At 42.7% G+C, this 26,976-nt stretch overlaps 2 protein-coding genes across 9 annotated transcripts in view; both read right to left on the reverse strand.

Annotated features, from left to right (window-relative positions):
* LOC133379719 (sterile alpha motif domain-containing protein 9-like) overlaps positions 1–11,798 on the reverse strand; it is a 34,772-nt gene extending 22,974 nt beyond the window's left edge. Inside the window, exons 1-2 of one of the 5 annotated variants that reach the window (XM_061615506.1) lie at positions 11,630–11,798; positions 1,297–1,360 (exon numbers count right to left, since the gene is read on the reverse strand). The gene's annotated coding sequence lies outside the window, so the exon portion shown is untranslated. Of the gene's footprint in view, positions 1–1,296; positions 1,564–11,629 lie in introns of those variants that run through there. The other 4 variants (XM_061615510.1, XM_061615507.1, XM_061615511.1 and 1 more) reach the window with 4 other exon arrangements.
* Positions 11,799–13,072: 1,274 nt separating this feature from the next.
* The window catches only part of ERN1 (endoplasmic reticulum to nucleus signaling 1), a 71,083-nt gene continuing 57,179 nt past the window's right edge, over positions 13,073–26,976 (reverse strand). For all 4 annotated transcript variants that reach the window (XM_061615513.1, XM_061615515.1, XM_061615514.1 and 1 more), the window contains 6 exons: positions 25,584–25,783; positions 24,275–24,422; positions 23,805–23,932; positions 16,090–16,213; positions 15,771–15,838; positions 13,073–15,089 (listed from right to left, as the gene is read on the reverse strand). In XM_061615513.1, coding sequence (XP_061471497.1) covers positions 14,883–15,089; positions 15,771–15,838; positions 16,090–16,213; positions 23,805–23,932; positions 24,275–24,422; positions 25,584–25,783 — 875 coding nt within the window. In that variant the 3' untranslated portion in view covers positions 13,073–14,882. The remainder of the gene's footprint in view (positions 15,090–15,770; positions 15,839–16,089; positions 16,214–23,804; positions 23,933–24,274; positions 24,423–25,583; positions 25,784–26,976) is intronic.

Consider the following 26,976-nt stretch of genomic DNA (forward strand, 5'->3'; position numbering starts at 1 on the left):
GCAATAGAGGCATACTGCCTCTGAACCTGGAGGTTCCATAGAGCCATCATAATCAAGCTGAGGTTGCCTCAGTTGGACTGGTTCAGTTCTTCATGACTGCAATGATAACCACGCAGCTGTCTCCATCCATTGTGGCTCCTACGAATATTATGAAGCATCCCCTAATCCAGAGTGGGTTGGTAATGATTCAGCTGTATAACTCTGTTGTCATAGATGGATCACATCCTGGTGAGATCTGAACTGGTGGCATCACTCTCACTCTCACTCCTGGCCTTAAGATGGCCCACCACTGGAGGCTCTGTCAACACTATCACTGGTGAACACTTTCTCCTGCACCAGAGAGTCCATATGGCAGCCTGGTTCTCCTGGGAACTTTGGGTGATGAAGTAGGCAGGAGAGTGGCTGAAGCGTAAGTGGAGTAAGCCTTGGAATAGGAATGACCCAGCACAGGTTAGAGTGCAAAATCATGCCTATTCTGTGGCAGAAGAAAGCTGAGTGTTCTGTCCCCGCTGCATCTTTGAGTAGCAGTCCAGCCAAGGTCTTCAGGGTTGTGCAAGCCCCTGGTGCAATCCACCCCCCAAAAGTACATCTGAATCCTCAGAGGCCTGCTATGACAGATTTGCAACCTCAGCCTTTCACTGTCCATGGCGAGTAGTGACAGAAGGGGGCAGCAAAGTACAGCATCTGAAGCCCCTGGATTGCATCGACTGCTACTAGACTCCTGCAAAAAGAGATCTTTTGTCTAAATCGCTTAAGTAAAATTGCTAGAAAGACTATATATAATGGTCTCCATTTTGTTTGCCCAGTAAAATCAAATTTTGGACTGCAGCTCCTTCCCCTTTAACAGCCTCATAGGACTCTCCTGTGGACCCTGTGCTTGCAAGTCACAAACTCCACAGTCCTATACTGTACATACTCACACAGAAGACCCATTGTATTCAATAGGACTTAGTCCCTATTTCTTAATAAAAATTACCCTCCCCCCAGACAAATGCACAGTCTATTGGCCCTGCAAACTGATATGGAATAACAACGATACTTTCTATATCCCATAGTAAATCAGCAATTCATTAAAATGTTATAGGACTAGTTTTTAAAAATTGCTATAGCAGAGGGTGCTGGCCTTCAGCATTTCTGCATCTGAAGTTACACCTCTGCACTCCTAGTCTTGACAAGAATCTGTTTAAAAAAATAACACAGAGATGGAAAATGACATCTCCTTTCAAATCTGGTGACTGAAGCAGCAGTTACTTAATGCTGCTTCATGGTAAACTGCCACCGCCACTGGCTACTTACCTTGGGTAGTAGGATGAAAGACTCCCAGTTGGATCCTAAAGTAGCAAACTCCTGTTGACTATTACTAGAAAGGGAAGGAATCGGAGAGTTTGATAACAGAAAGCCACAGACTCTTTATCACATGGCGGCCTGATTTACTCAGACATAGATGTGGGCAGTGAGAACTGCATGCCCAAAACGTCTGGAGCACAGTATATTGAAAACATACTGCAACATTCTTTTCCACATCTATCTAGCTCCTGGAGTGAGTGCCTGCCTATCTTTACTTCCTGTAGAAAAACATGAAATGAGTCAAAGTCTCCACCTACTAGCCTCAAATGGTGGGAAAAGAAAGTAAAAGTGACTCATGAGATTGTAATTTGAGTCTCAACTAATTTGGAGTGGGGTGTTTGATAGATTTAGGAATGCATGAAAGCTGCAGCCTTCCCTCTCTTTTTCTCAGTTTTCCAGCAATGGAGAGCGCGTGAGAGAAAATGAATGTATCTACTTACAGAACAGAGAGGGAGGGTGGAATTTTGAATTTTGGGGGATCTCACAAGCAGCATTTTATTTGGAGGGGTCCAAAAGCGCATATTTGGATGCCTGGTGAGTGTAAACAATATAGCCACAGATTTCTCAGCTACACTTAAAATACAATCCAGCCAGTATTATGGACCCAAGAAAAGGATCAATAGGAGGAAAGATTGTATATATATTGTAGTTTTCCTCTTGCTTTGTTCATGATAGTTAAATTTTGTGATATAGCTTTTTTCCTTTCCTTTTGGTCATCACAGATAGACGTCTGAGAGTACCCATCTCCCCAGGAGATTTTATTCTAGCAGAGATCTGTTGCTAAGCTAACAGCCCTTGCCAACAAGGTTTGAATTTAGAACACATGGAAATGCATGATTAGTTTCTAGGCCTGCTTCAGCTTATCAGTGAATGGAGAAGCTCACAGGTAGGGCATGTACATAACATGCAGAGGGTACCAGTTTAATCCCTGGCATCTCCAGGTGAGTCTGTGAAAATATCCTGTCTGAAACCCCAGAGATTCACAGCCAGACAATACTAAGCTTGTAGGTACAATAGTCTGACTCAATATAAGGCATCTTCCTATGCTCCCAGGACGACAGGAGTCAGGAGATCACCAGTACTGCATATTAGATCTCAATCAGAATTTTACGCAACAAGTTACAAAAAACATCTACGTTGTGCCCTAACTTTCATGGGAATACCTTTGTGGGTAGCCAATTGCAAGAGGGGAACTGAGGCCTCCACAAATGGTGGCACCTACCCAGTGGAATTCCCTCCCCTTAAATATTAGACAGGCGCCATCTCTGTTACCTTTCTGGTGCCTATTGAAGACCTTCCTCTTTCAACAAGCCTTTTAAGTTGAGACCTTATCCCAGTCTGCATCTGTGTTGGAATTGCTTTTTAATATGTTTTTAAACCTTTTCTTTTTTTAAAAAAAGATGTTTTTAAACAATAAAGATGTTTTGAAAGCTTTTAAAAATGTTTTAAAAGATGTTTTGTTTTAATGCATTTTAAAGTCTGTTTTTATGATGTTTTAAAGTGTTTTTAGTGCCTTTAGGATGCACACCTTAACGTGGTGAGGGGGTGGAGAGTGTTGAAGAAGCTGAGAGCAATGCCGTCAGGAGTCTAGACCAAGAGGCTAGACTCCTAGCAGGGGCACCCATGGCGGAATGGTCAAAGCTGAGATACCAGACTAAGATGCAACCAAACTCAGAGGAAGGCAATGGTAAACCACCTCTGAGTATCTCTTTCCATGAAAACCCTATGAACAGAGTATCCAAAATGCAAGAAGGCACTCACTGAGCTACTGGGGAAGAACAAAGGACAAGTACAAGTAGCGCTGTGACTAATGACGCAGCTCGGTCAAAGCCGCAAGGAAGCCCAGAGGCTGATGTGCACAGATGCAAAAGAAGAGTCTGGAGTTGTACGATGCACACAATAGGAACATGGAATGTGAGAAGCATGAACCAGGGAAAGTTAGAAATTGTCAAGCAAGAAATGGAATGTATCAACATTACAATACTTGGTGTGAGAGAATTAAAATGGACAGGAATGGCACATTTTCAATCAGGCAACTACAAAATATTTTAATCAGGAAATGAGAAATCAAGAAGAAATGGGGTTGCTTTAATAGTGAGAAGTGATGTAGCAAAAGCAATTAGGAGCTACAATGCAAGGTCTGAGCAAGTGATCAATGAGATTAAACAGGACACCTATCAACATAACCATCATCCAAGTCTACACTCCAATGGCAAGAGCAGAAGAAGAGGAATTGGAGAGATTTTACGCGGAAGTACAGGAGGAAATTGATCACACACCAAAACAAGATATGATGATAATCATGGGGGACTGGAATGCAAAAGCAGGGAACAGAGAAGAACTAGGAATTGTGGGAAAATGGGGCTTAGGAGACAGAAATGAAGCAGGAGAAAAACATATTGAATTCTGTGAAGCCCATAATTTGTTTATTGCAAACACATTTTTTGAGCAACCAAAAAGACATCACCAGATGGTCAATATAGGAATCAAATTGATTATATAATTGGCAACAGAAGATGGAGAAGTTCCATACTTTCTGCGAAAACAAGACCAGGAGCAGACTGCGGTAGAGATCATGAACTGGTCGTATCGAAAATCAGAGTAAACCTAAAGAAGAACAACAAAGCAATCATAATGCCAAAATACAATTTAAATAACATCCCAGAAGAATATAAAGTTCAAATAAGGAACAGATTTGAGGCTTTCAACTTAGTTGACAGAGAACCAGAAGAACTATGGAATGAAGTCAGAGACATGATCAGGAAAGAATGCAAAAAGACAATGCCTCTAGTTAAAAAGAGAGAAAGACCTCAATGGATGACTGAAGAAACTCTTCAAATGGTTAAAGAGAGAAGGAAAGCAAAAGCAAAAGGAGATAGAAACACGGTCAGAACCCTAAATGCAACAATACAGCGACTAGTACGTAGAGTCAAAGAAAACTATTATTATAGTTATTGTATAGAAATAGAAGAGGACAACAAAAAGGGAAGAACAAGAGCCCCAAAAGATTAGAGAAATTAAAGGGAAATTTAAACCAAGAGTAGGGATGTTGAATAATCAACAGGGGAACACACTGACTGGCCGAGATGAAATAAAAGGAAGATGGAAGCAATACACTGAAGAACTCTATAAAAGAGATGACAGGATGACAGATTCATTCATGGAGGAACCATATGATGAAGAACCAGAAATTTTAGAATGTGAGGTAAAAGCTGCTCTTCAAATACTTGGAAGAAACAAATCACCAGGAATAGATGGCATACCAATAGAGTTGCTACAAGCTACTGAGACTGAATCTGTCCAAATGTTGACAAAAATTTGTCAACAAATATGGAAAACTAAACAATGGCCCACAGACTGGAAGCGCTCAATATGTATCCCAATTCCAAAGAAAGGGGATCCCAGGGATTCTACAACAAAGACTCTCACCATATATGGAGCGAGAAATGCCAGACGTCCAAGCTGGATTTAGAAAGGGAAGAGGTACCAGAGGCACCAAGGAATTTCAGAAGAAAATCACCCTGTGCTTTATAGATTACAGCAAAGCCTTTGACTGTGTAAGTCATGGAAAACTATGGAATATTTTAAAAGAAATGGGGGTGCCACAGCATCTGATTGTCCTGATGCGCAACCTATACTCTGGACAAGAGGCTACTGTAAGGACAGAATATGGAGAAACCGACTGGTTCCCAATGGAATGGGTGTGAGACAGGGGTGTATCTTATCACCCTATTTGTTTAATCTGTAAGCAGAACATATCATACGGAAAGCTCAACGTCAAAAAGACTAAAGTAATGACAACAGAAGATTTATGTAACTTTAAAGTTGACAATGAGGACCTTGAACTTGTCAAGGATACCTTGGTACAGTCATTAACCAAAATGGAGACAATAGTCAAGAAATCAGAAGAAGGCTAGGACTGGGGAGGGCAGCTATGAGAGAACTAGAAAAGGTCCTCAAATGCAAAGATGTATCGCTGAACGCAAAAGTCAGGATCATGCAAACCATGGTATTCCCGATTTCTATGTATGGATGTGAAAGTTGGACAGTGAATAAAGGGGATAAGAGAAAAATAAACTAATTTGAAATGTGGTGTTGGAGGAGAGCTTTGCGCATACCATGGACTGCAAAAAAGACAAATAATTAGGTGTTAGAGCAAATTAAACCAGAATTGTCACTAGAAGCTAAAATGATGAAACTGAGATACTTTGGACACATAATGAGAAGACCTGATTCACTAGAAAAGACAATAATGCTGGGAAAAACAGTAGAAAAAGAGGACGGCCAAAGAAGAGATGGACTGATTCCATAAAGGAAGCCACAGACCTGAACTTACAAGATCTGAGCAGGGTGGTTCATGACTGATGCTCTTGGAGGTCACTGATTTATAGGGTTGCCATAAGTCATCCCTTGAAGGCACATAACAACAACAACAATTGCCTTTGTTTGCCTCCCTGGGCTCCTGCTGGGAGGACATCGGGATATCAATCAAAGAATAAACAAATAAATGTAGCCTCAAGTGCCTTAGAGAAATCCCCCCTGCTTTTCAGCTGCCACTCACAGGGCAGGTGCATCTTTCCTGTAGGGAGATGAGGGAGTCATGGCTTCACATGTGACAAAGATGGCATTCAGATTTGTTGAGCAGCCATCACTGCTCTCAGTTGCATTCCACAGATGAAAAGATAAAAGGGAGTAAGTTGTGAAGATTTTTTAAAAGAAAGTCAAAATGTAAAAATAAAGCACAGTTTGAGATAAATGCATTCTTGGTTCTAGAAAGAGCAAGAAGAACAACATTGTGTTGATTAATACTATTGATGCTGCACATAAAACGTCAAGGTGGGAGTATATTTTCTATCTTTTAAGAGCATTATGATGACCATTACTTCGTTTCTTAAAATCCATGATTGGGGTTATCCAAAATGGTAGTGCTAGATTAAATCTAATCAGCTTGGGTTTTTTGAACTATATCTAATATTGTCTTAGATTTCATTATCATGATCTAGTCACTGTGCCAAGTTTTTCTAGCAATGTAAATAGACTAAAAAGATGTAACATTTGCTAGCCACAAAAACATGGTGGCTTAAGATGTGAACATTTCAGGACAGCTAGGGAAAGGCTGCAGCTAAGTGGAAGAACCATATACCTTGCATGCCAAAAGTCCAAAATTCACTCCCCAACATTTCCTGGCAAAGTCTGAAACAGTGGAGAGCTGCTTTCTGTCACTGTATGTTGGAATATATGTGGTTCAACTCCAGCTTGGGTTGAGGCTGCATGGGGTTAAAAAGGGTAGCTAGAGAGGAGACCTTCTTGGTTGCTAGGCTGTACCTGTCCTTTGATCTCCTGCTGTCTCTTCCTTCCTGCTAGACTGATATGCAGAGGAAGTTGATCCCAGTTCCTCCCGTCCTTCCCAGTCTTCTTCTTTCTCTCGAGCGGGGAGCAGACATATTCCTTCATCTCTCTCCTTTCCTTCAAGCATGAGGGCAAGCACTGGGCTCAGTGTTTGCTGCTCCAACTTAGCTAGTTAGCTAGATATAGGACTCTTTCCTATCAAGCATGTATGTCCAGAATAAATAGTTATTTCTTATTTTAAAGCTTAAAGCCTGTCTGACTAATTTGCAGGGAAGGTGGAATCTTTAGCAAGGATTCAAACACACACACACAAGCTCGCTCAGTACTCTCCGTTCCTAGCGACTCTCGCACAGTTGTCCGACACTGTAGACAATACTGAGTGAGATGGACCCATGATCTGATTCAGGATAAGGCAGCGTCCTATGTTAGATCTAGAGGTGTGGCCTGAAGGTCTCTTAAAATTCTCTACCCTATTTGTGGGCAAAGAATTTAAGGGGTGGGATTTCACTGAATTTCTCCAGGTGGAGGAGTAATACTCCCAACTTTTTCTCAGGAGGGTGTCACCATTAGCAGTGGCAATAGCACACTTCTTTCTTCCGAAGGGGTTTCTGTGATGTTCCTGTATTAATGTAAATATGGTAAGTGCTGTTTGTATAGAAGATACATGGTAAGTGGAATGAAAGAGGAGGGGGGAGTAGATGAGCAGTAGAATGCTGGATGATTGGCTGAGCGTTTCAATGGCTGAGAGTATAAATGGAAGAATGACAGTTGAATCTGTGTGGACGGTGTGGGTTGTTTGAGAGGTGTTTGGTGGTGTTCGGAGGTGGGTGTTAAGTGGTGGATGTCAGGAGAGTGTGGAGAAAGAGAGAGTGGGAGTTCTAGTTAATGATAAGTCAAGTATCACAGGAATAGATGAAACCATATGCTTAAGTACCATTAGAAAAGTAATCTTGTTATCTCTGTTATTTAATAAATACTATTTTGGTTTACCGAAGGCCTGATCCTTGGCTGGGGTTTCACAGACCAGAAGGGAGGGTAAGGTAATTACCAAGGCTGAAGGGAAACAGTAACAAATGGTGGCAGCGGTGAAGAGGAGAAGAATAAAATTACAAGTAATAATAATAATTTACAGGGGGGAAACTGCGTGATAGCTTCTGTTTGCCAGTTATGTCATGTGAACCATGCAAACTAAAAAGAAATGTGAGTAGCACTAAACACACACTAAATCACTGTGTAGATGAGCCCTTAGTGGTGGCAGTATGCAAGGGGTAGCACAGATGTCTTTGAAGTAAGCAGATGGCTTTCTTGTAAATCACAATTCTGCCCTGTGTGTTCCTCCACTCTCTCTGCTCTTCAGAGAGGAAACTGCTTGCCTGCCAGAATGTGTCTGTGTGTGTGTGTGTGTGTGTGTGCGCGCGTACATGCTGCCTTCCTGTTTCCTGATTATATTGTATGCGTTATGTGTGTCTGTACATCTATATGTGTGCAGTCATGTGTGCAAACTTTTGTCAGCACCCACTTTCACTTTTGACCACGGGCACTATTGGTATGCAGCCCTCAAGGCATTGGCCAATATCAAAGATGGCCAAAAAAAGGTTAGCCACATCTGTTTTAGGATTTTAATGATGTGATTGCTCATTTCATGATGTGGTTTGGAATTTGTTAGCCGCTTTCAGTTCCTTCATTGGAGGGGGAAAATGGGGTAGAAATTTTTGTATAAATAAATTGGTAAATAAAACAATCAAATAAATAAATAAATAAATAGGTTGCTATGCTGGAACCCTGCAGGTTTTTCTTGCTGGTGATTGGATTTAGATTGTGGTCTATGTCCATAACGGAGGGCCAGCAAACCGGGACTGATAAGATGGAGACTCGATGGGTGGGTGGTTCCCAAGTCTAGGAGTTGGGGAGTTCACTGGTCTGGACAGGGTTGCACTTCACAGGAGTGTAGCTTGCGGGGTTTTTTTTTTCCTAGATCCATGTCTGTCACTAGAGGCTGGAGATGGAAGGATCTGCCATTTGGATTTCTGTTTATCATTTTTTCCAATCTTAAATTCAGTTCTCCACATTTCTGCAGCAATTTGCCATTAAAAAACCCTTATGAAAGTTCTTCAGCATTTAGTGCAAATTTATCCTAATAAACACATATTGTTTCCAGTTTTAACTAATGTACACATTTTTGCAAGCAATTTATCCGAATATACTGCATGCTGCTATGTTATCTTCACTAATCTGTTTATTTTTCTGCACACTTTCCACTAATACCTGCGTTTTTGTAAGCATGGTTGAGGTGGAGAACTGAACTGCAAAATGTGTATATGTGCAAATTTTGAAGGGTGGCTGTGTTTTCGTTCTCATATTGTTTCAGAAAGTGCAAATGTGATAGATTCAGCTTGAAATGCAAATACTGGGTTGTAAATAAAAGCACAGCCATGACAGGCAGCTTTTCATAAAGCCTGAATACTTGAAAAAAACAACGCACTTGAGTCACCTGTGCTCACCAGCTCGGGTGATACACCCATTGGCTCCACCCTGACTATTGCCTTGATTTTACTTTCGATTATGGGTCATTGTAGCTCCATATGCAGTTATAATGCAACAGAACGTGCTCCCTAGAAACAAATGGATGTGAAGGAGGAAGCAGTAGACGATGAAAAAGCCAGCCAGACATGATCTTCCGTAGTTGCCTGTATAGGAAAGACGCATTTCTTTGGCAACCACCCATCCCCCACCCTCTCCCATGATTTGGCAAGAAGGGGCCCTAGCTAAAGATGGAGCTATGGAGCTATCCTGCCCCCTTCCATTTTGATGTGCATGCACACTTTTAAAAAGCCAGTGTTGGTTACTGGGCTTCTCCAGGCAACTTGTTTAAGAAGCATTCATCCTGATTTGCTTGCATAAAGCTTACACAGTGATTAGACTATGCCCAGTTTTTATTCAGCATTCATTCTAATATTTTTTCAAGGGATAGAAAGATATATTTAGTTCAGAGCTTGGAAGTAACTCATTGCAAATAATGAGTTACTTGTAATTTATTACTTTTTAAAGTAACGAGTGAGTAACTGCATTACATTTTGCTAGTAATAGAACGACTAGTAATTTCTTTACTTTTCAGCAGCAACGGTAACATTTCCGGTGTTACTTTTGGATGCTACTTGGGAGGGGGAAGCAGGGGAAGTGTTCTGCTCCTCTGATTGGTGGACGAAAGACATGTGCCTCAAACTGGGCTTCTGCGCAGCATCGCTCTTCCCTCATGCTCTGTGTTAGGAGGCACAAGGGAGGAAGTAGAGAGACAGACCACGCCGGAGGGCAAGAATGAAGGAGAAGGCAGAAGCTGAATGGAGGTGAATAGCTGTGGAGGTGAGTGACGATGTGTGTGTGTGTGTGTATGTGTTACCCTTTCCGGCCTGCTTGTCCTGCCGCCCCCTCGCCCACCCCCGCTTGTCCTGCTGCCCCTCCGCCTGCTTGCCTGCCCCCGCTCCTCCTGCCACCCCACTCCTCCTGCCGCCCCCGCTCCTCCTGCTTGTCCTGCCACCCCCCGCCTGTCCTGCCGCCCCCCACCTGTTCTGCCGCCCCCCTACCTGTCCTGCCGCCCCGCTTGTCCTGCCGCCCCCGCTTGTCCTGCTTCCCCCTGCCTGCTCGCCTGCCCCTGCTCATCCTGCCACCTGTCCCCCGCTCATCCTGCGCCTGCTCATCCTGCTTCCCCCTGCTCGTCCTGCCACCACCTTTGCCTGCTCACCCCCCCACTTGTCCTTCTGCTCCCTCTGCCTGCTCACCCACCCCCCACTTGTCCTGCCGCCCAGTCTCTCTCTCTCTCTCTCTCACACACACACACGAGAGTTCACATATCCCTCTCTCTCAGCCCAAGTGCATCTCTTCCTCTCAGACCACACATACATATACTCTCACCCTCTCTCACACACAGAGAACATCCATCCATCTCTACCTCTCTCTCCCAAGTGCATCTCTCTCTCCCACAAATACATGGGCACCCGGAGAGATGGGGGGGGCAAAGGAAATCATTGTAGAGCAGGCTGATTTCTCACAAAAACGGAGAAGAATGTTATCTGTATGCTTTTTTTCATGTTCTAAAAATGCTAGAAACTCACTTTTTTAAAAATGAAAGCAAGGAGCCTGGGAATTATGGTTCTCCCTGGGGGCACCAATAAAGGCTTTCAGGGGCATTAAGGTGCTCATGGGTACCAGGTTGGGGACCCCTGCACTAAGGCATGGATTGGAAATAGTTATTTGGATTGTGCTCTTCTCCAGATTTTGTGGTATAACTCACAGTTTAAAAAAAATACCAAAATGTGTAACTTTTACAAAAGCATTTAAGGATAAAAGATGCTTAAATGCATACACTGAGATAAAATACATATTTAAACATGTGGGTAAATACAAATTCAAATATGGATTTTTGCATGGATCAATGTGGAAATAGGACTGAATGGACTATGAATGAGAACATGCAGAATTGATGCAGACTGGAAAGAGATTGATCCAGCCATCTCTGGCAAGGAAACAAAATCATCAGTATTCAGCACAAGAATATCAAAATATGAATATTCTTTAATATATCTGCAACAAAAACCTCATCAAAACAAATGATTTCCCCAAGTGATAAAATGAAGGCTTTCTCAGACCCCATTATGTACTTCTGGAAATTCTGAGATTTTAGTAACAATAACAAACTATAAAGAAATAATTCTATTTCAAAGTTTATGGGAAGCAGCATAATGGCATAGGGGGGTATTTTCTATTTAACATGGTGGAATATGAAAAATCCATGCTGGCTATAGTATACAAATAATGCTTATATATGATGCTTACACATGCTTATAACTGCAGCTTATACATTTACTGATATGCCTGTCCTAGAGACAACATAGTAATGGCTGCTTCAGAGAGGAAACGAAACCAATTTGAAACTCACCTCTGATGGGGAATAAGATCTCTCAACGGGAAAACGAAACCTACTTGAAACCTCGCCTCTGATGGGAATTAGGCCTCTCAACGAAGGAAACAATACTGTTAATTAGAAGCACCTCCCTCTTCTTCCTGCCTTCCTCAATGTCATTATTTGTATTGAAACTATTATGGTTCTGATTGGAAGTAGGGGAATTGTTCCGTCTAAAACGTTGTAATTCAACATTTGTCAGGCTGTCCCTATTACTGCCCCCTTGTGGATGGCAGGGCATGCTGCCTCATGTATACCTCAATTGCTGCATTTCCAGACAGCAGTTTCCCATATTGGCTGTAGAGACACCAGACGTTAATACTCCAAACATACACACCCCTAAAATAATCCAAGTTTGTTAAGGGTGCTGAGACTTGTAGGTCTCTGAGGGTAAACTACAGCTCCCAGAATTCTTGGGGTGGAAAAATGTGCTTTTCATATGCTCTAATGATCAGTGTACTGAACCTTTTCCTTCATTCTTTCCCTGTGCCACTGCTAACCATGTAAAATTGTGCCCTGCACAGACAACCTGGGTTCTGTCAGCTTCTGCACAGACCAACAGGGACCTGATGAAGGCTACAGTTTCCCTGCCCAGCTGTATTCTGGGGAATGGATGTGCTGAAGAGAGATTGTGATAGCTGATCTTAGAGAGTCTTTTTACATGTCCTGAACTCATGAGCCACTGACAATTTTGGCAAATATTATTATTCTGCCTCAACTCATAGAAGACTTGATACTGCAACAGAAAACCATCTAGAACTACTGTATTTGGACAAACCTATTGAGGGTTAGTATACACATAACAGCTGCCATGGGGTGAGTGCTTTGAATTGTTCCTGGTGATCAGAGTCTTCATGTGACAAGCTTCTGTGTTAAGTGACTCGCCATGGGTGATTTTACACACTCTTGTCTCTCTGTCAGTACCACATATGTTTTTCATGTAGGTCTGCTTATAATTTTTTAAAAATGAAATTGTTTTGATACATAGGGAAGAGATTAAAAGCCTTAATAGCTGTGTTATATAATTGTAACCATGCACAGAACAATTGCCCAATGATACCACTACCCCACTCCCTGGTGTGTTCTCACCATAACATATGGATAAACTATTACATGGAACGGGAAGCTGACCCACTTCCTGGTTTCTCCTCTAGCTTTTGCTCTTCAATCAAGAATTGAAGTTCAAAGTAAATTCCAGTTGGAACCCTTTTGTTGAAGAAAGAGAAGCACATGCACAGATAGCCTGTAAGAAATTTGCTTCCCATTCTGGGTAATGATGACTGACTGACTGCTGTGTGAGTACCTGTGTGGGAGTGTGTGTTCATGGGTGGCACAGCATCTCCATCATGCCCATGGAGAGGGATTAGATATACCATTTTAAAAAGAAAGGACACTGTACAACTGTTTCAAAACCTACTTTTAATCTTTGGGTGCATTTCATATTTAGAAGAAATATAAAAGTATTGTACAGCAGAACTACAAAAATATGAAATATGATTTTCATTTAAGTTAGGTTAAGGCTACCATTATTTTCAAGCTTTAAAATCTTGTAACATCCATATTTGGATATCGTACCTTAATATATCTGCTGTTGCATTATAAAACTAGAAAAAAACCATTTCCCTGTAATGTCAGACGCAAAATGATTAGAACAAAAGACAAATACCCTTATCAATGCCCAATCATACAATTAACCATTAATAATTTACTCAATTTGAGACACACAAAGAGTACAGCCACACAAATTAAAAGCTTCCTTACATTATAGAACATTTCATCCAGATCTAATGAAAATGCTTGGTTGAAAAGATGCAGTATACCTTTTCCTTGTCAACCTAAAAAAATAATTACTGCACCAGAGAGGATTTTGCTTATTTATTTATTTATTTAAAAGTTTGGCATGCTATACATGTGTACCATTTCAGTGTGGTACCACTTTGTAATAAAAATTAAATAAATATAAATATGTAAAATAAATATTTTGTAAAAGAATACTACAAATATAACATTGGAGCTTTAGAGCACTTCACTGGGGATTCTTAACGCCTTCTCCACATGCAATGTGTGCATCACAGTTTTAGGGACACTGAAAAGGAAAACTGCATTCTTCAAAATGGGAAGCAGATGCCTCTTTCTGTAGCTTCCCAGGTTTCATTTGGACAGGAAACTGGGTTTCTACTGCTTGATAGAAACACACACAAAAATCAGGTTTTCCTACATTTAAAAAAATAATTTATGGCTAGCTCTGCTTTCTGCTGCTAAGTTCTGTTGCCTCTGGCTAAACAACTTAAGCCTACAAATAAAATTAAGCACGTCTAGCTGTGTCAACTGTTGCATCTAAATCACACTGTCAGGCTAGTCACATTCTTGTAAAGAAACCAGAAATGACATCTGAATGGATTTCTCCAAAAGTATTAGGGATTTCCAGCACTGTGTCCAAAGCCGAATCTTGGTCCAGAAATATCTGGATTTGTGTGTGTGCGTATTTGTCTCATTTTTAAAAAATATAATAGTATGCAAATTCTATTATATATTTGTGAGCTATTAGCATTTGGACTGATGCTTCCAGTTGGTGATTTCAATGATAACTTTAGGTCTAACCAAAAGTATTTTGAGACTCATATTTGGAGGTCTGTCCTCTTTACTGAACCACTGTATTTCTTGTGCTGAATCTGGAATGTTTAAACTAACATTTTCCCTTTAAAAAATTAGTATCTGTGTGTGTTTGAAGTGCACAATATGGGCGCGGGACAATAATGGACAGAAATGGCGCACACTACAGTTAGAATGCTCTTTCCTGAGATCCAGAAGATGCTTGGCAATGTTATGGTTTCAGTCAATCTTTTTTTTTTTGGTATGATTCTGTGCAGTAAAGTTGCCTGAATGCCAGTATAAAAAGAGCTTACAGTGTAATAATAACAGCGATGCTTGTGCCAAGCTGATCTGTTTTATATACTCCTCTTCACTTTTCTTTGTAGGAGCTGCCTTTTGACTGCTCCTGTCTTCTGCGGTATAAAGCTTTTCTGTAAGTTGCCACATCTTCGTCTTTGGATTCCTACCTGGAGTCCTTTTTTTCCTGAGTCAGAGCAGGTGGAGTCCAAGGCACCTTTGATAAGTCTGGATCTCTCAAAGAGGCTTTTTCACTCTTTGACGATCCCTCCAGTCACGCTGCTAAGGACAGGCCTGTTTCACAGCCCTGTTTGTGCAAAGAACAAAGAGTCTCCATCTCTCAAACACCATCTCCGGGGAAAATGTGCCCATCAGAGTCCTGCATATAATAAGGTTGGAATAGTCTTTCCTGGCAGCAGATCTGCATAGCATGGTAGGTGTGCAAAAGAAGGTGAGGGAAACGCAGAGTAAAGTAATGTACAAAGTCATCTGGGACAGAACCCAGAGTCTCCTGCACTTCAGGGGGCAGTTCCCTATAATGGTGTTTCTGGAAGGAAAGAAAAAGAAAAAGAGGACAGAATCACGTTAAGAAACATTTAATGCAGCACTAAAGAAATCTCTTTAAATAATTACAAAACTTTTTATGTTATCATAGCATAAAGAGAGAGAGAGAGAGAGAGAGATGTGAGACAATTGTTATAAAATCTCCAGCTTTTTTCTTTTTAGTGAAAAGCAGCTATGGCTTTTTTTCCATTGGGGAAAAACTAGGGGGGTTAATCCTTTCTTCCCTATGACATTTACCTGGCTAAGAAAAACAGGTACTTGCATGGTTCCTAATGAAGAAAATAGCAAATGGTGGCAGGGGCAGGTATTTAGATTAGGGGAATGGCACAGGGGAAAAGATACCCCCCTCCCCCAGTCCTGCTGCTCCAGTCCAATTCAGGGGCACCTGAGAATGCTTTTAAGTTAAGAGTACAATGTCAGGATCTCCTGCATCTTGTCTATTTTGGTACAAAAAAGTGCTTAATTCAAACAAACTGTTTAGATTGAATAATAGTACTCAGATCAAATGATCAGAATTGTCCTTCTATTTGCAGAGAGAGACAGATGGAGAGAGAAGCTATTTCATGTGGAGGAGGCCAAGCACAAAGAGGCAAGATCTGGCTCCCCCACAATCAAAACAGGCCCTCAAAGGCATCATGCAGTTGGCTTCTCAGAATTCACATACCTTGTTCCTCATTGCCCGCAGGAGATCTCTTACTGAGCCCCCTTTATAGGATCGGAATCTTCGAAGATCTGCAAAAGGAAATGAGAATAATTAAAATGTTTTAAAAAGCCATCCCTACTTGCCCCTCCAATAAGAAAAGTTTCTTTCTTTCTTTTTGGAATCTGGACACCCAAAATGACAAAGTAACTGGGCTTCCTTTTGCACAGGTGATTCTTTACTCTGTAGAATAAGAGTGACCAGCTCATTCATTACACAATGAAGTCTAACAGTCCCAGCTAATTCTCTGTGAATTATAATAATTAATAAAACCAAGTTTTACCTGTCTGCAGAGGGACCGTGATGTGCTCCCTCCAGTCCATATTCACTACTGCTCTTCCTCCTCTTTCCAACTCTTTGACTATTGGACCATCTAAGGATTCTTTTTCTATTCGATCACTCACATCCTGCAATCAAGATTGCACATTTACAGCATATCAGATTTGGTTCCAGGATTATGTGAGTCCTCACTCCGCAGAAAGCAACCATGGGCTCCATTTCCCCTGCAGTACTACCACTTCCAGTGGGGATAGCAGACCCTTCTCTTGGGGACTTTGGACCAAGAGACTCAAGTAGGAAGCCAGCCCTTTAGCAAGGTCACATAAACTGCAGGTAGGGGGCAGCAAAAAAGCAGCAAGACAGATCTCCCAGCAGCCCAGGCTTCAACATCCCCAATGGGACTCCAATAGTGCCACTGCTCAGTGGCGTCAGTAGGGTTGGTGTCACCCGGTGCGGTAACTCATGGTGTCACCCCCATGGACCTCCTCCCGTACCAGACCATACAGAATCCTTAGTAATGTTTTTTGTACTAATGTTACTCATAAATCATAATTCCCGTATATCACTGAATGTAATAGCAATAGTAGTGACATAAACAACTAACAAAATTAAAATTACACCTTTAAATTACAATATCATATGCACAGCCTAAATGTATTTACATTTATACATAGTTTCATGTGGTTAAAGTGAAAATTCACCACTGAGATTAGGGAGCAGACGGAATATGACAAGCAGGGCCGCCTCTAGACTGGTTGTAAGTAAGGAGGTAGGCAGGCCAGACTGGCAGATGGGGGTTGGCTGAGGGCAGACTTAGCTTGGGGTGGTGCCCTACTTGCCCTAATTAATGAATCAGCCTCCAGTGGAACTTCAGTGTCGTCCCCTCTGTTATTTTGGGAGTTAATGGCATTCCATATGAGAATCATGGTTCCACACACACACCCTGCAGTAGTGCAGATTTAGGAACTTTTACTGTTGTGTAATTTTTATAGAGGTGAAAGAGCCAGGCTTATTTTGTCCCTTAATTGCTCCCTTCCTAGGAAGACTTTAGAAAGGTTTAGAGCTTTCCTGGACACTGATAACGCAACCTGAACCTCATGTAACCGGTAGGGCTGGGAAGGACTCCGGTCTGAAACCATGGAGAGCCGCTGCCAGTCGTGTAGACAATCCTGAGCTAGATGGACCAGAGGACATAAGGCAGCCTTCTATGGGTGGTATTCAACTCAGTCCTACTCAGAGGAGGCCTACTGAAATTAATGGACCTAAGTTACACTGCAATCCAATATATGTCTACTCAGAAGTAAGCTCCATTAGGTTCAATGGGACTTACTCCTATATAAGTGTGGATAAGAGAAAAATCAACTCATTTGAAATGTGATGCTGGAGGAGAGCTTTGCGCATACCATGGACTGCAAAAAAGACAAATAATTGGGTGTTAGAACAAATTAAACCAGAACTGTCACTAGAAGCTAAAAAGATGAAACTGAGGTTATCATACTTTGGACGCATAATGAGAAGCCATGATTCACTGGAAAAGACAATAATGCTGGGGAAAACAGCAGGGAGTAGAAAAAGAGGAAGGGCAAGCAAGAGATGGATTGATTCCATCAAGGAAGCCACAGACCTGAATTTACAAGATCTGAACAGGGTGGTTCATGACAGATACTCTTGGAGGTAGCTGATTCATAGGGTCGCCATAAGTCGTAATCGACTTGAAGGCACATAACAACAACAACAAGTGTGTACTGGATTGCAGCCTTAGTCATGTCCATTAACTTCAATGGGTCTGCACTCAGTAAAGACTAGCACTGGATACCACCCAATACAATTTAAAACATTCAAAACAATTGAAAAACTAAAAGCATGTTTAGAATCTTGTTTGGAGGAAGGATTTTGCTAAAATGGGGGGGGGAAGGGCTTTGAGATTCCATTATGGCACTCCCCCTCCAAAATTTCCAGCACTGCTCCCACGTAAGTGTACCTAGGTTTGCAGCCTGAGCAGTAGACCCACTGAAAATATGGGGCATGACTTGATCCATTCAGTTCAATGGCCCTACTTTGAGTAGAAGTGAATTGGCTAAATAAAACACAACCCAGTGCTTTATTGCTAACGCGCTTGCCGCCCTGGGCTCTTTTCAAACCATTTATTTCAATGCCTCTACTCCTGACTAGGGCTGCTATGCACCCCTCCACTAAGAGTAAGCCCCTGCGGAGCTCAACGGGGCTCCCCACCAGGGAAAGTGAGACTAGGAAAGCAGCAGCCTTGGGGAATCATGACTAACCCAAGCTGGCCGGCTGCTTGCTCGGGGCTGTCCCTAACCGGTAGTGCCCAAGGCCAGCTCATCTCACGCTTCCTGTTGCCCCCCCACCTCCTTCCTTCCAGCGGGGCCAAGCAGGGCCACCCGGCTGGCGATTGCGCCGGGGAAGGAGAGAACTGTGTCACTCCGTCACTCCCGCCTCTCCACTGCCCGGCCCCACGTGGGTGGCTGAATGCTGGCTGGCTTGTTGGCTGACCCGCCAAGAGGCCGGCGTCCAGCCAACCATCCCTCAGCAGCAGCTGCCGCCGCACACAGCCTAAAGCCAGGAGGGATTTTCTGGGTTGCTTTGCAGCATGCCCGGCCTCAGGCTGCTGGAACTGCGGAGAGGGAGAGAGATCACACCATTCTGCCAGCCTGTGAGGCGGCAGGGCGGGTACTGAGTGAAGAGGGCAGTCGCCACACTCGCTCCTCTCTCTCTCTCTCTCTCTCCTCCTTGGCGCGCCTGCTGCTTCCCGGCGGCATTGCCTAGGGCGGAGGGGCGGCTCGTGGTGTCACCCCCGTCTCGTGGTGACACCCGGTGCGGTCCGCACCCGCCGCACCGCCGTAGTGACGCCCCTGCCACTGCTACAGCCTAGTAGACTGTGGAGCCTCAGAGCAGCTGCTCCGAGAGGGTGGAGGAGGAGATTCTCTGGTTGCTTTCTCCAGACCTTCTCTCCCATCTGGTAGCAGAAATTGGTTCAAAGGAAGGCACCAAATGGAAGAACTTAAACAGAGGGGCACACCAAAAAGAAACCAAAGGGCTCCTCTCCATCAGCTGCTGAAGTAGGAGGTCAACTAGAGCATCTGCTCTGCATGCAGAAAGTCCCAGATTCAATCCCAGTCATTTCTAGGTAGGACTAAGAGAGACTCCCTGCCTGAAACCCGGGAAAGCTGCAGCCAGTCAGTGTTGGCAGTGTAGCTAGATAGATCAGTGGTCTGATTTGGTAAACAACAGCTTCCTATGTTGCATACAAGGTGCCAACTGTGGGCAGAAACCTGATTCTCCAGAAGCACCAAGCTTAGTAACTGCAGGGAGCATCTTAAATGGCTATGGCTGAGCTAGTGACTGCAGCTCCCTCAGCACAAGCATCACTCCAAAGTGGCTCTGAGGCCAGGCTGGGTAAGGAAGCAGCTCTCGTCAGCAGTGCGCCCCCTGCTAGGGCATGACCCCAGCAGGTACCAGAACATGCTGTCTGCTGACACTGGGCCTATCACTCATACTATATTTTGTCCCAGGCTGTGGTCTGAAGGCACATGAGGCCAGCTCCCTGCTGATGCTAAGCAGGGTCAGGTCTGGTCAGTGCCTGGATGGGAGACCACCTGAGAACCATATGTAAGCTGCCTTGGGTTTCTATCATGAAAAGAAAGGCGGGGTAGAAATGTAATACATAAATAAATGATAAATAAATAATATTTTCAAAACATTAAAAATGGTGTCTATTTGTATTCTGCTCAAGCATATCCAAAAACCTCTCTAAATATTTCTTTATTTACATTATTATTGCCCACCCGGCACCATTAGGTCCCAGGGTGGCTTACAGAAATTTAAAATACAGTATTAAAAACTATTAAAACACATTACATTCACAGGAGCAGGGTGGGTCCTGAAAACATACATCCCAGGTGCTGAAGGCCAGGGTAAAGAGATGCATCATTAGCATTTGCCGAGAGAACTGTATAGTGAAGGTGCAAGACGCATCTCTGTAGGGAGGGAATTCTACACCTATAGGGGCTATCACAAAGAAAGTTCTTTCCCAGGCCACCATCCCAGAGCTTGGAAAAGTTACTTTTTTGAACTACAACTCCCATCAGCCCCAGCCAGCATGCTACTGGATTGGGGTGATGGGAGTTGTAGTTCAAAAAAGTAACTTTTCCAAGCTCTGCACCATCCTCCAAACGTCTGAGGGTGGCAGAAATACAAAGAAGGCCCCTTCTGCTGTTCTCAACACCCAAAGGGTCTGTAGGGAAGGAGACTGCCTCTTGAGATATTTGGGACCAAAGTTGGTCAGGCTTTAAACACAAAGCACCTTGAACTGGGCCTGGAAAGGAACTGGCAACCACGGCAACGGTTTTGGAACAGGGGTTATATGAGTTCTAAAATCAAGCCCAGCCAGTCATCCGGCCGCTGCATTTTGGACCAGCTGAAGTTTCTGAGTTGTCTTCAAGCCCCACGTAGAGTGCATTGCAATAATCCAATCTGGAAGGTATCAAAGTATGGTGTACTGTTGCCAAGTCATCTCTGTCCAAAAGGGGCTGTAGCTGGCAAACCAGCTGTAGCTGGAAATAGGCACTCCTAGCCACTGAGGGCACCTGAGCCTCCAGTAATAACGTTGGATCAAGGAGTACCCCCAAGCTATGAACCTGCTCCTTCCAGGGGAGGGTTACCCCATCCAGAACAGGCCATCTTCCCATCTCCTGGACTTGAGAAACTGGAAAACCTCTGTCTTTTCAGGATTCAGTTTCAGTTTGTTGGCCCACATCCAGCCCATCACTGCCTCCAGACACCTGTCTAGTACCTCAACTGCCTCTCCTGATTCAGATGGAACAGAGAGGTAGAACTGAGTGTCATCCGCAAAACTCCTGATGCCTGCTCCCAGTGGCTTCATAGAGATGCTAAATAGCATGGGAGCAAGATGGAACCCTGCGGGATACCACAGGAAAACTCCCATGGTGTCAAACAAAAGCCTCCCATAACTACTTTTTGGAAACATCCCTGGAAATCAGAGCAGAACCACCCAAGTACAGTGCCCCCAACCCCCTCCTTCCTGAGCTGCTCCAGGATACTGTGGTCAATGGTATCAAAGGCTGCCAAGAGATCAAGGAGAACAAGCAGGGTTGCATTCCTCCCATCTTTCTCAACGAATGTCATCAACCAGGGTGACCAAGGCAGTTTCAGTGCCATGACTGGGCCTAAAGCCAGACTGAAATTGATACAGCTATACAAATATAAATACAAGTGCCTCATAGTCAACGGGGGAAAAAAAATCAAAATAAAGATTCCAAAACAATCAAAATTCTTCACCAAGAAAAAGGTAAATTAATCTAAGTCGCTTGCAGCCTATACATATTATGCAGAGGGGTAATCAGCATGTTGCCAATTTTGCTCAATTCTCCAATTTTTCAATACTGCATGATTTATTGTAGTTGTGCAAGTCATTGAAGAGGGGCAAGGAACTACACAGGGCACTAACCCTTTACCCCCAATTACTGGAAGTCTTATTCAGCCCCCCAGACTTCTGAGATTTTAGAGCAGCCATTGTTCAGAAACTAATGCTAAGAGTTAGAAACTTGCATTTTTAAAAACAAATGCTTAGGAATTTGAATTAATACCAAATGCCAGATTCTGCACTTTTGAGCTCCTACAGAATTGCAGCACGCACAGAGATCAGCCTATATAATCACTAATGTGCATATGTTACCACATTCTTCCAAGCTACACAGGAAGTGGATTGGCCTGTGAAAGACCAACCCAAATTGTGTTTGCATTTTGACAAATTTGTAGGGCAGTACAACATCTCAGAGGAGGTGAAGTCCCCTGGTGTGTTCACTATAGCTGCCCAATTCCCCTGCTTTTTAAAGTTTGATAGAAATATCTGTTGGCTATAGGTACGTTCATAAACTACAAGGTTTTTTGCTTATTAGTTATTTTTTTTCTGCTTTTTAATCCAGGAGGTAAGAAATGGGATCTTGTGCAAGTTTGCTGAGAATGGATTGATCATTTGCATGCTTATTGAGTTCAATGGGATTTACTCCCCTGCGATCATGCTTAGGATAGGTGAAACTGACCATGGGGCAGGGATAAGGGAGGAGGAGAAAGGGCAGGGATGGGGAAAAAGAGGGCAGGCTTGATCATCCGCATGCTTATTGAGTTCACTGGGATCTACTCCCATGCAATCATGCTTAGGATAGGTGAAACTGACCATGGGGGGAGGAGGAGAACAGGGAGGGAGGGCTGGAGTGGGCAGGGGAGAAGGATGAGGGGAGGCAAGGAAGAAAGGAGGAGAAGGGAAGAGAAGGGAAAAAGAGAGGGGTAGAGAGGAGGGGAAAGGCAGGTCTGATCATCTGCATGTTTATTGAGTTCAATGGGATTTACCCCTGTGCAATCATGCTTAGAATAGGTAAAACTGACCATGGGGGAGGAGAAGAAGGGGGGAGGGGACAGGAGAAGGAAGGAGGAAGGGGGAGTGGAGGGGAAGGAGGGGGAGAGGATTGGAAGGGGTGGGGCGGGTGGCAAAGGAAGGGTGAGGGAATGGGCAAGAGTGAGGGGGTAGAAGGGAGGAGGAGTGGAGGGCAGGTTTGATCATTTGCATGCTTTTTGAGTTCAATAGGATTTACTCTTGAGCAATCATGCTTAGGATAGGTGAAGCTGACCTGGGAGAGAAGGGGAGTAAGGGTAGGGGTAGGGAGAAAGATGGAAATCCACCCTGGCCATTGGAGCTCTGTCAGGGGAATAGGGCGTCTCCTAGCAACTTTTAGCATCCTGTACAAACTGTACTTCCCAGGATTCTTTGGGGGAAGCTATGACTGTTTAAAGTGGAATAAATGTCTGGTGTGGGTGTGGCCCCCTGATTAGCCAAGCCAAGCAGCTGTTAGTCTGGCTTTTAGAACACTGACAATTTGTTCTTACTGAGCATGCCCGTGCTTACCATTGACTCCAATGTTAAATTTCTTAAATTAATTAAAAATCAGCCAGGCATTTTTTAAACTTTTAAACTGCAGAAGATGAAGGTCAGAGTATGGGTCAAGGTCAGTAATAGAATTACAGGTACTCTGTCAACATGGCTGATTTTTAATTAATTTCAACAACTTATGAGAACTCTGAGAGAAAAAAAGTCCAACAGGGGTCTGGATTTTTTGTCTCTTGTTTTACACTTTGAACTCTTGATTCTCTCTGACTGTTGTGTGTATCGCCATGAAAACTTAAAGGTTGTTAAGCAAGCGTTTCTGAGTTCAGGACTATACGTTTTGTAATGTTTTGTTTTGAAATGAGCTTATGGGAAGCATCAGAATGGCATGGGGGTATTTTCAATTTAACATGGCAGAATGTGAAAAATCCATGCTTATAGCATACAGTCACTCTCATGGCTGTATAATTATGCATTGGATTGAATGTGGGGTTGAGGGTCAGCCATTTCAGAGCTTAATAAATGCTTGCATCTGCCAGCAAAAAGAAGTAGCTAATTAAAGAGTAACAATTCATACAGTTAATCATTTATTCATTTACACACATTACTCAGTATTATTACTAATAATTTCATTTATGAATTGCTCCCTATAAAACTTCCTGAAGTGATTTAATAATAAAACATCAAAATAGATACATATAAATATAGTATACGGTTCTAAATTGCTATTTCTCTGTATAATCTAGTACAAATTTAAGCATGTGAAAGTAAATAGCAGACCAAAAGGGAAAACTGACCTGGAAAAACTGGAGCTGCTTCTCTAAACTCCAGAAGAATGGATGCTTTAGTACACAGTTAGCCGAAGGACGCATCTGAGCATCTGTACTTATCATTTGCTCTATTAAGTCACGAGCAACGATGTCCTCTGTTGAAAAAAGAAAAATGTTTACTCGGAGTCTATGTAATGTTGTCAATCTTTTATAATACCTTTGAGGAAACCCAAGTTGCTGAATGTTTGAGACACTCACATAAAAGGTTCCACAAGCCAAGGTCTGTTTCAGTTTGAACTCTGATAGCCCTTTGTAAACCAACAACAAAACCCCTTTGAAGTTGTCCCTCAGCTCCACCTGACGACTCCTGAATGCCATGGTTGTATTTTCTCTCATTTTCTTTTGGTTTACAAAAAATAATGTTTCAAGACAATACTCTGGATTAAACAGAATGCACAGCTACACTTCACAATAATGGAAAACGTCTATTTGCTTACCATGCTTCTCTGGATTTAGGAAGTCTAGACTGTAAGCACCTAGCAAAATGTTGGCTTGCCGCTGCAGGGATTTGCCAAATGGATGGTTGCCTTCAGATATCACATAGTAGAAGACACATCCAGCTGAAAAAATATCTACTGTGTGTGTCTGTAAAGAGAAGCATTTAAAAAGAAAGATCGCAGTGTAACATCTTTAAAATACTGGGCAACATGAACAAAGATAAAGTTTCCAAAGTGCAAGAAGAATGAAACAGTCTAGCAAGCTTGAGCTTATTTGCATTTTCCCAGTGAAACCCTAAATATAAAGAATACAATTAAATAAAATGTGAAGTGCTTAAGTCAATAGTGTACACTGCAAAAGCCACATCCTGGCATTTAACCAAACATACAATAAATAATCAAATATTAGAATCCATTTTTAATTCAAAAGTATACAAGATATTGGCAGTAAATATTGTTTAACATATGCAACCATCTTGCACACGTGGAACACCTTTGTTAGGTGCTGACTTCTTTCCCCCCCCATATAAATTACTTTTGTACTCAGCAACGCACAAACCATTTCTCAACATGCCACATGTGTTGTGGACTGCAACTGGGCACAAAGGAAAAATACAGATCCCATTTAGGCCAAACTGAAACCATCTTACTAAGCTGTGCTAAACTGGAAATGCTTGATCCAATATGGTTAGCAGAATGAACAGCTCTCTGTGCATGGTCAACTTCATTAACAAATTCATGCTGACATATCAGATATATCTAATTCCTGTCTCTCACTCTCATAACATACTGGTCAAATATTACGACCCCACCAAAGCTGAGATGAGATTTATTAATTCTTTTTTTCATTTATTCTAGTACTGAAGTCTGTAAACCCTAAGCTAGCTGAAAACATGAAGGGAAGAAACGACAGGGTGCATGGCATGCACATTTCTGTTTTTCAACAGAGGAGAAGAGCTGGGGAGCTCATGAGGAGTACAGTCAGGGGGCTGCTACTGCTGCCTTCCCAAAGGGAGAAGTTAATGACTGAACTAGGAGATCTGCATTGCTCTGAATGTGGGGTTAGTGAGACACTGACACTGCAAGTTAATCTTGCTAGAAAGGCAAGATATATTTTGCAAAGTCAAGGAGATCCCACAGTCATACCAGTGCAATATCTTCCAGAGCACTTGTTACCTTCTCTGTGTAGAAAAGGGTAAACGAGGGAGTTATATAAACCTATGGCCTGCTTTAGATCACACTCTGGGTAAAGTCTCTAGGGAAGTGGTCATGAGTGAGCAAGCCCTGAGAAGAAGTGCAGTGGACTTACCGGGTTCTCTTTGCAATCCTCACTCAGTATCTCTGGAGCAATCCAACCTTCAGTGCCTGGTACTCCAGACCGACGGCTAAAACTGTGCCTGCCCACTGCAAGCTTCTTACAGAGGCCAAAGTCTGAAATCATGGCTTTGACCTTGCCATGGGCATTCGGCATGGAAATGAGGATATTATGGGGCTTCAGATCTCTGTGGACTAATATAAAGAAACCAGAGAGATTCTAAATAGTAAAAGATTCTTTGCATTGCTTAAGTTTATTTATCTTAATTCAATAAGCTTGCATTACAGACTTGTTTTATTAGCATAGGTCTTTTCCAGTTTTCATTTTAATGTGGGTGGGGAGGATCACCATGGCCACACTTTGTGATGAATGGGGCTTCCTTCCCCAGATATCAAATCAGAAACGAAGGTTCCTTACTTTCAATCTGGGATGGCGATCCCCAATCTTGTAGCTACATATGTGATGTCCCAACAGGACACAGCGTTTGTTGTTTTCCCTGCCCATTTTGCTCTGCCTCCCAAAGCTTCCTAGGCTTCCCTGGGGTTCACATGCGCTCTGTATTAGGGAAGGTTATATTCTTTCCATGCCCTGCTACAACTGAGCTCATTACAAAGCCTAAGCACATGTAACTGAAGTGACTGCACATTGCCTCCTTGTTTACCTTAGCCTCTCCTTCCCTCCATGTCAAATCTTAATTGTAAGCCCCTCAGAGGAGAGACCTGTCCACTTGTACTGTGTAAAGGGCAATGAGCATTGATGGCACATTATAATAATAGTAACACTATATGGAGCAAAGAACTAAGATCAAAGAAACAAACCACATTGTCAACCTTCTGTCTACTTTTCCTTCTCATCACATAAGATTTGTGTGTTTGCTGAACACACATTAGGTACTTTGCCATGGTTATATGGTACTGTTGTACATTTATTTTATCTAAGAAACAGAGCTGAGAGGATTCACAAAACCCAGCCTCCTGCAGTAGGGTAGGAAATTACCTTCATGTTTCATCCTCATGACCTTTTTGTGGAGTCCCAGAGATCTGACTGGCCAGTGTGGGAAACAGGATGCTAGACTAGATGGGCATTTGGTCTGATCTAGCAGGACATTAAGTGAACTTATACCATCTCATAACATCAAAAGCATCCACTTCACATCTATAGACAGATTCTAGCCCTCAAGGTTGATGGTAAAAGTGAACTATGGCCATAATTTTATGTTTGTATGTTGACTTAATAAGCAGAGATATGAATGAGCCTCATTCTCCCACATGTAACTGATTTGTCCCTCCATTTGCACAAACTTGGAAACAAGCCAGGCAGTTTTCAGTTAACTGTTGTTTTTCATTGCGTCTGAACTGGGAAACTATCCTCAATAGCTGCCAGACAT

Source organism: Rhineura floridana, chromosome 3 (assembly GCF_030035675.1).
Source record: "Rhineura floridana isolate rRhiFlo1 chromosome 3, rRhiFlo1.hap2, whole genome shotgun sequence".
In the NCBI taxonomy this organism is placed as follows: Eukaryota; Metazoa; Chordata; class Lepidosauria; order Squamata; family Rhineuridae; genus Rhineura; species Rhineura floridana.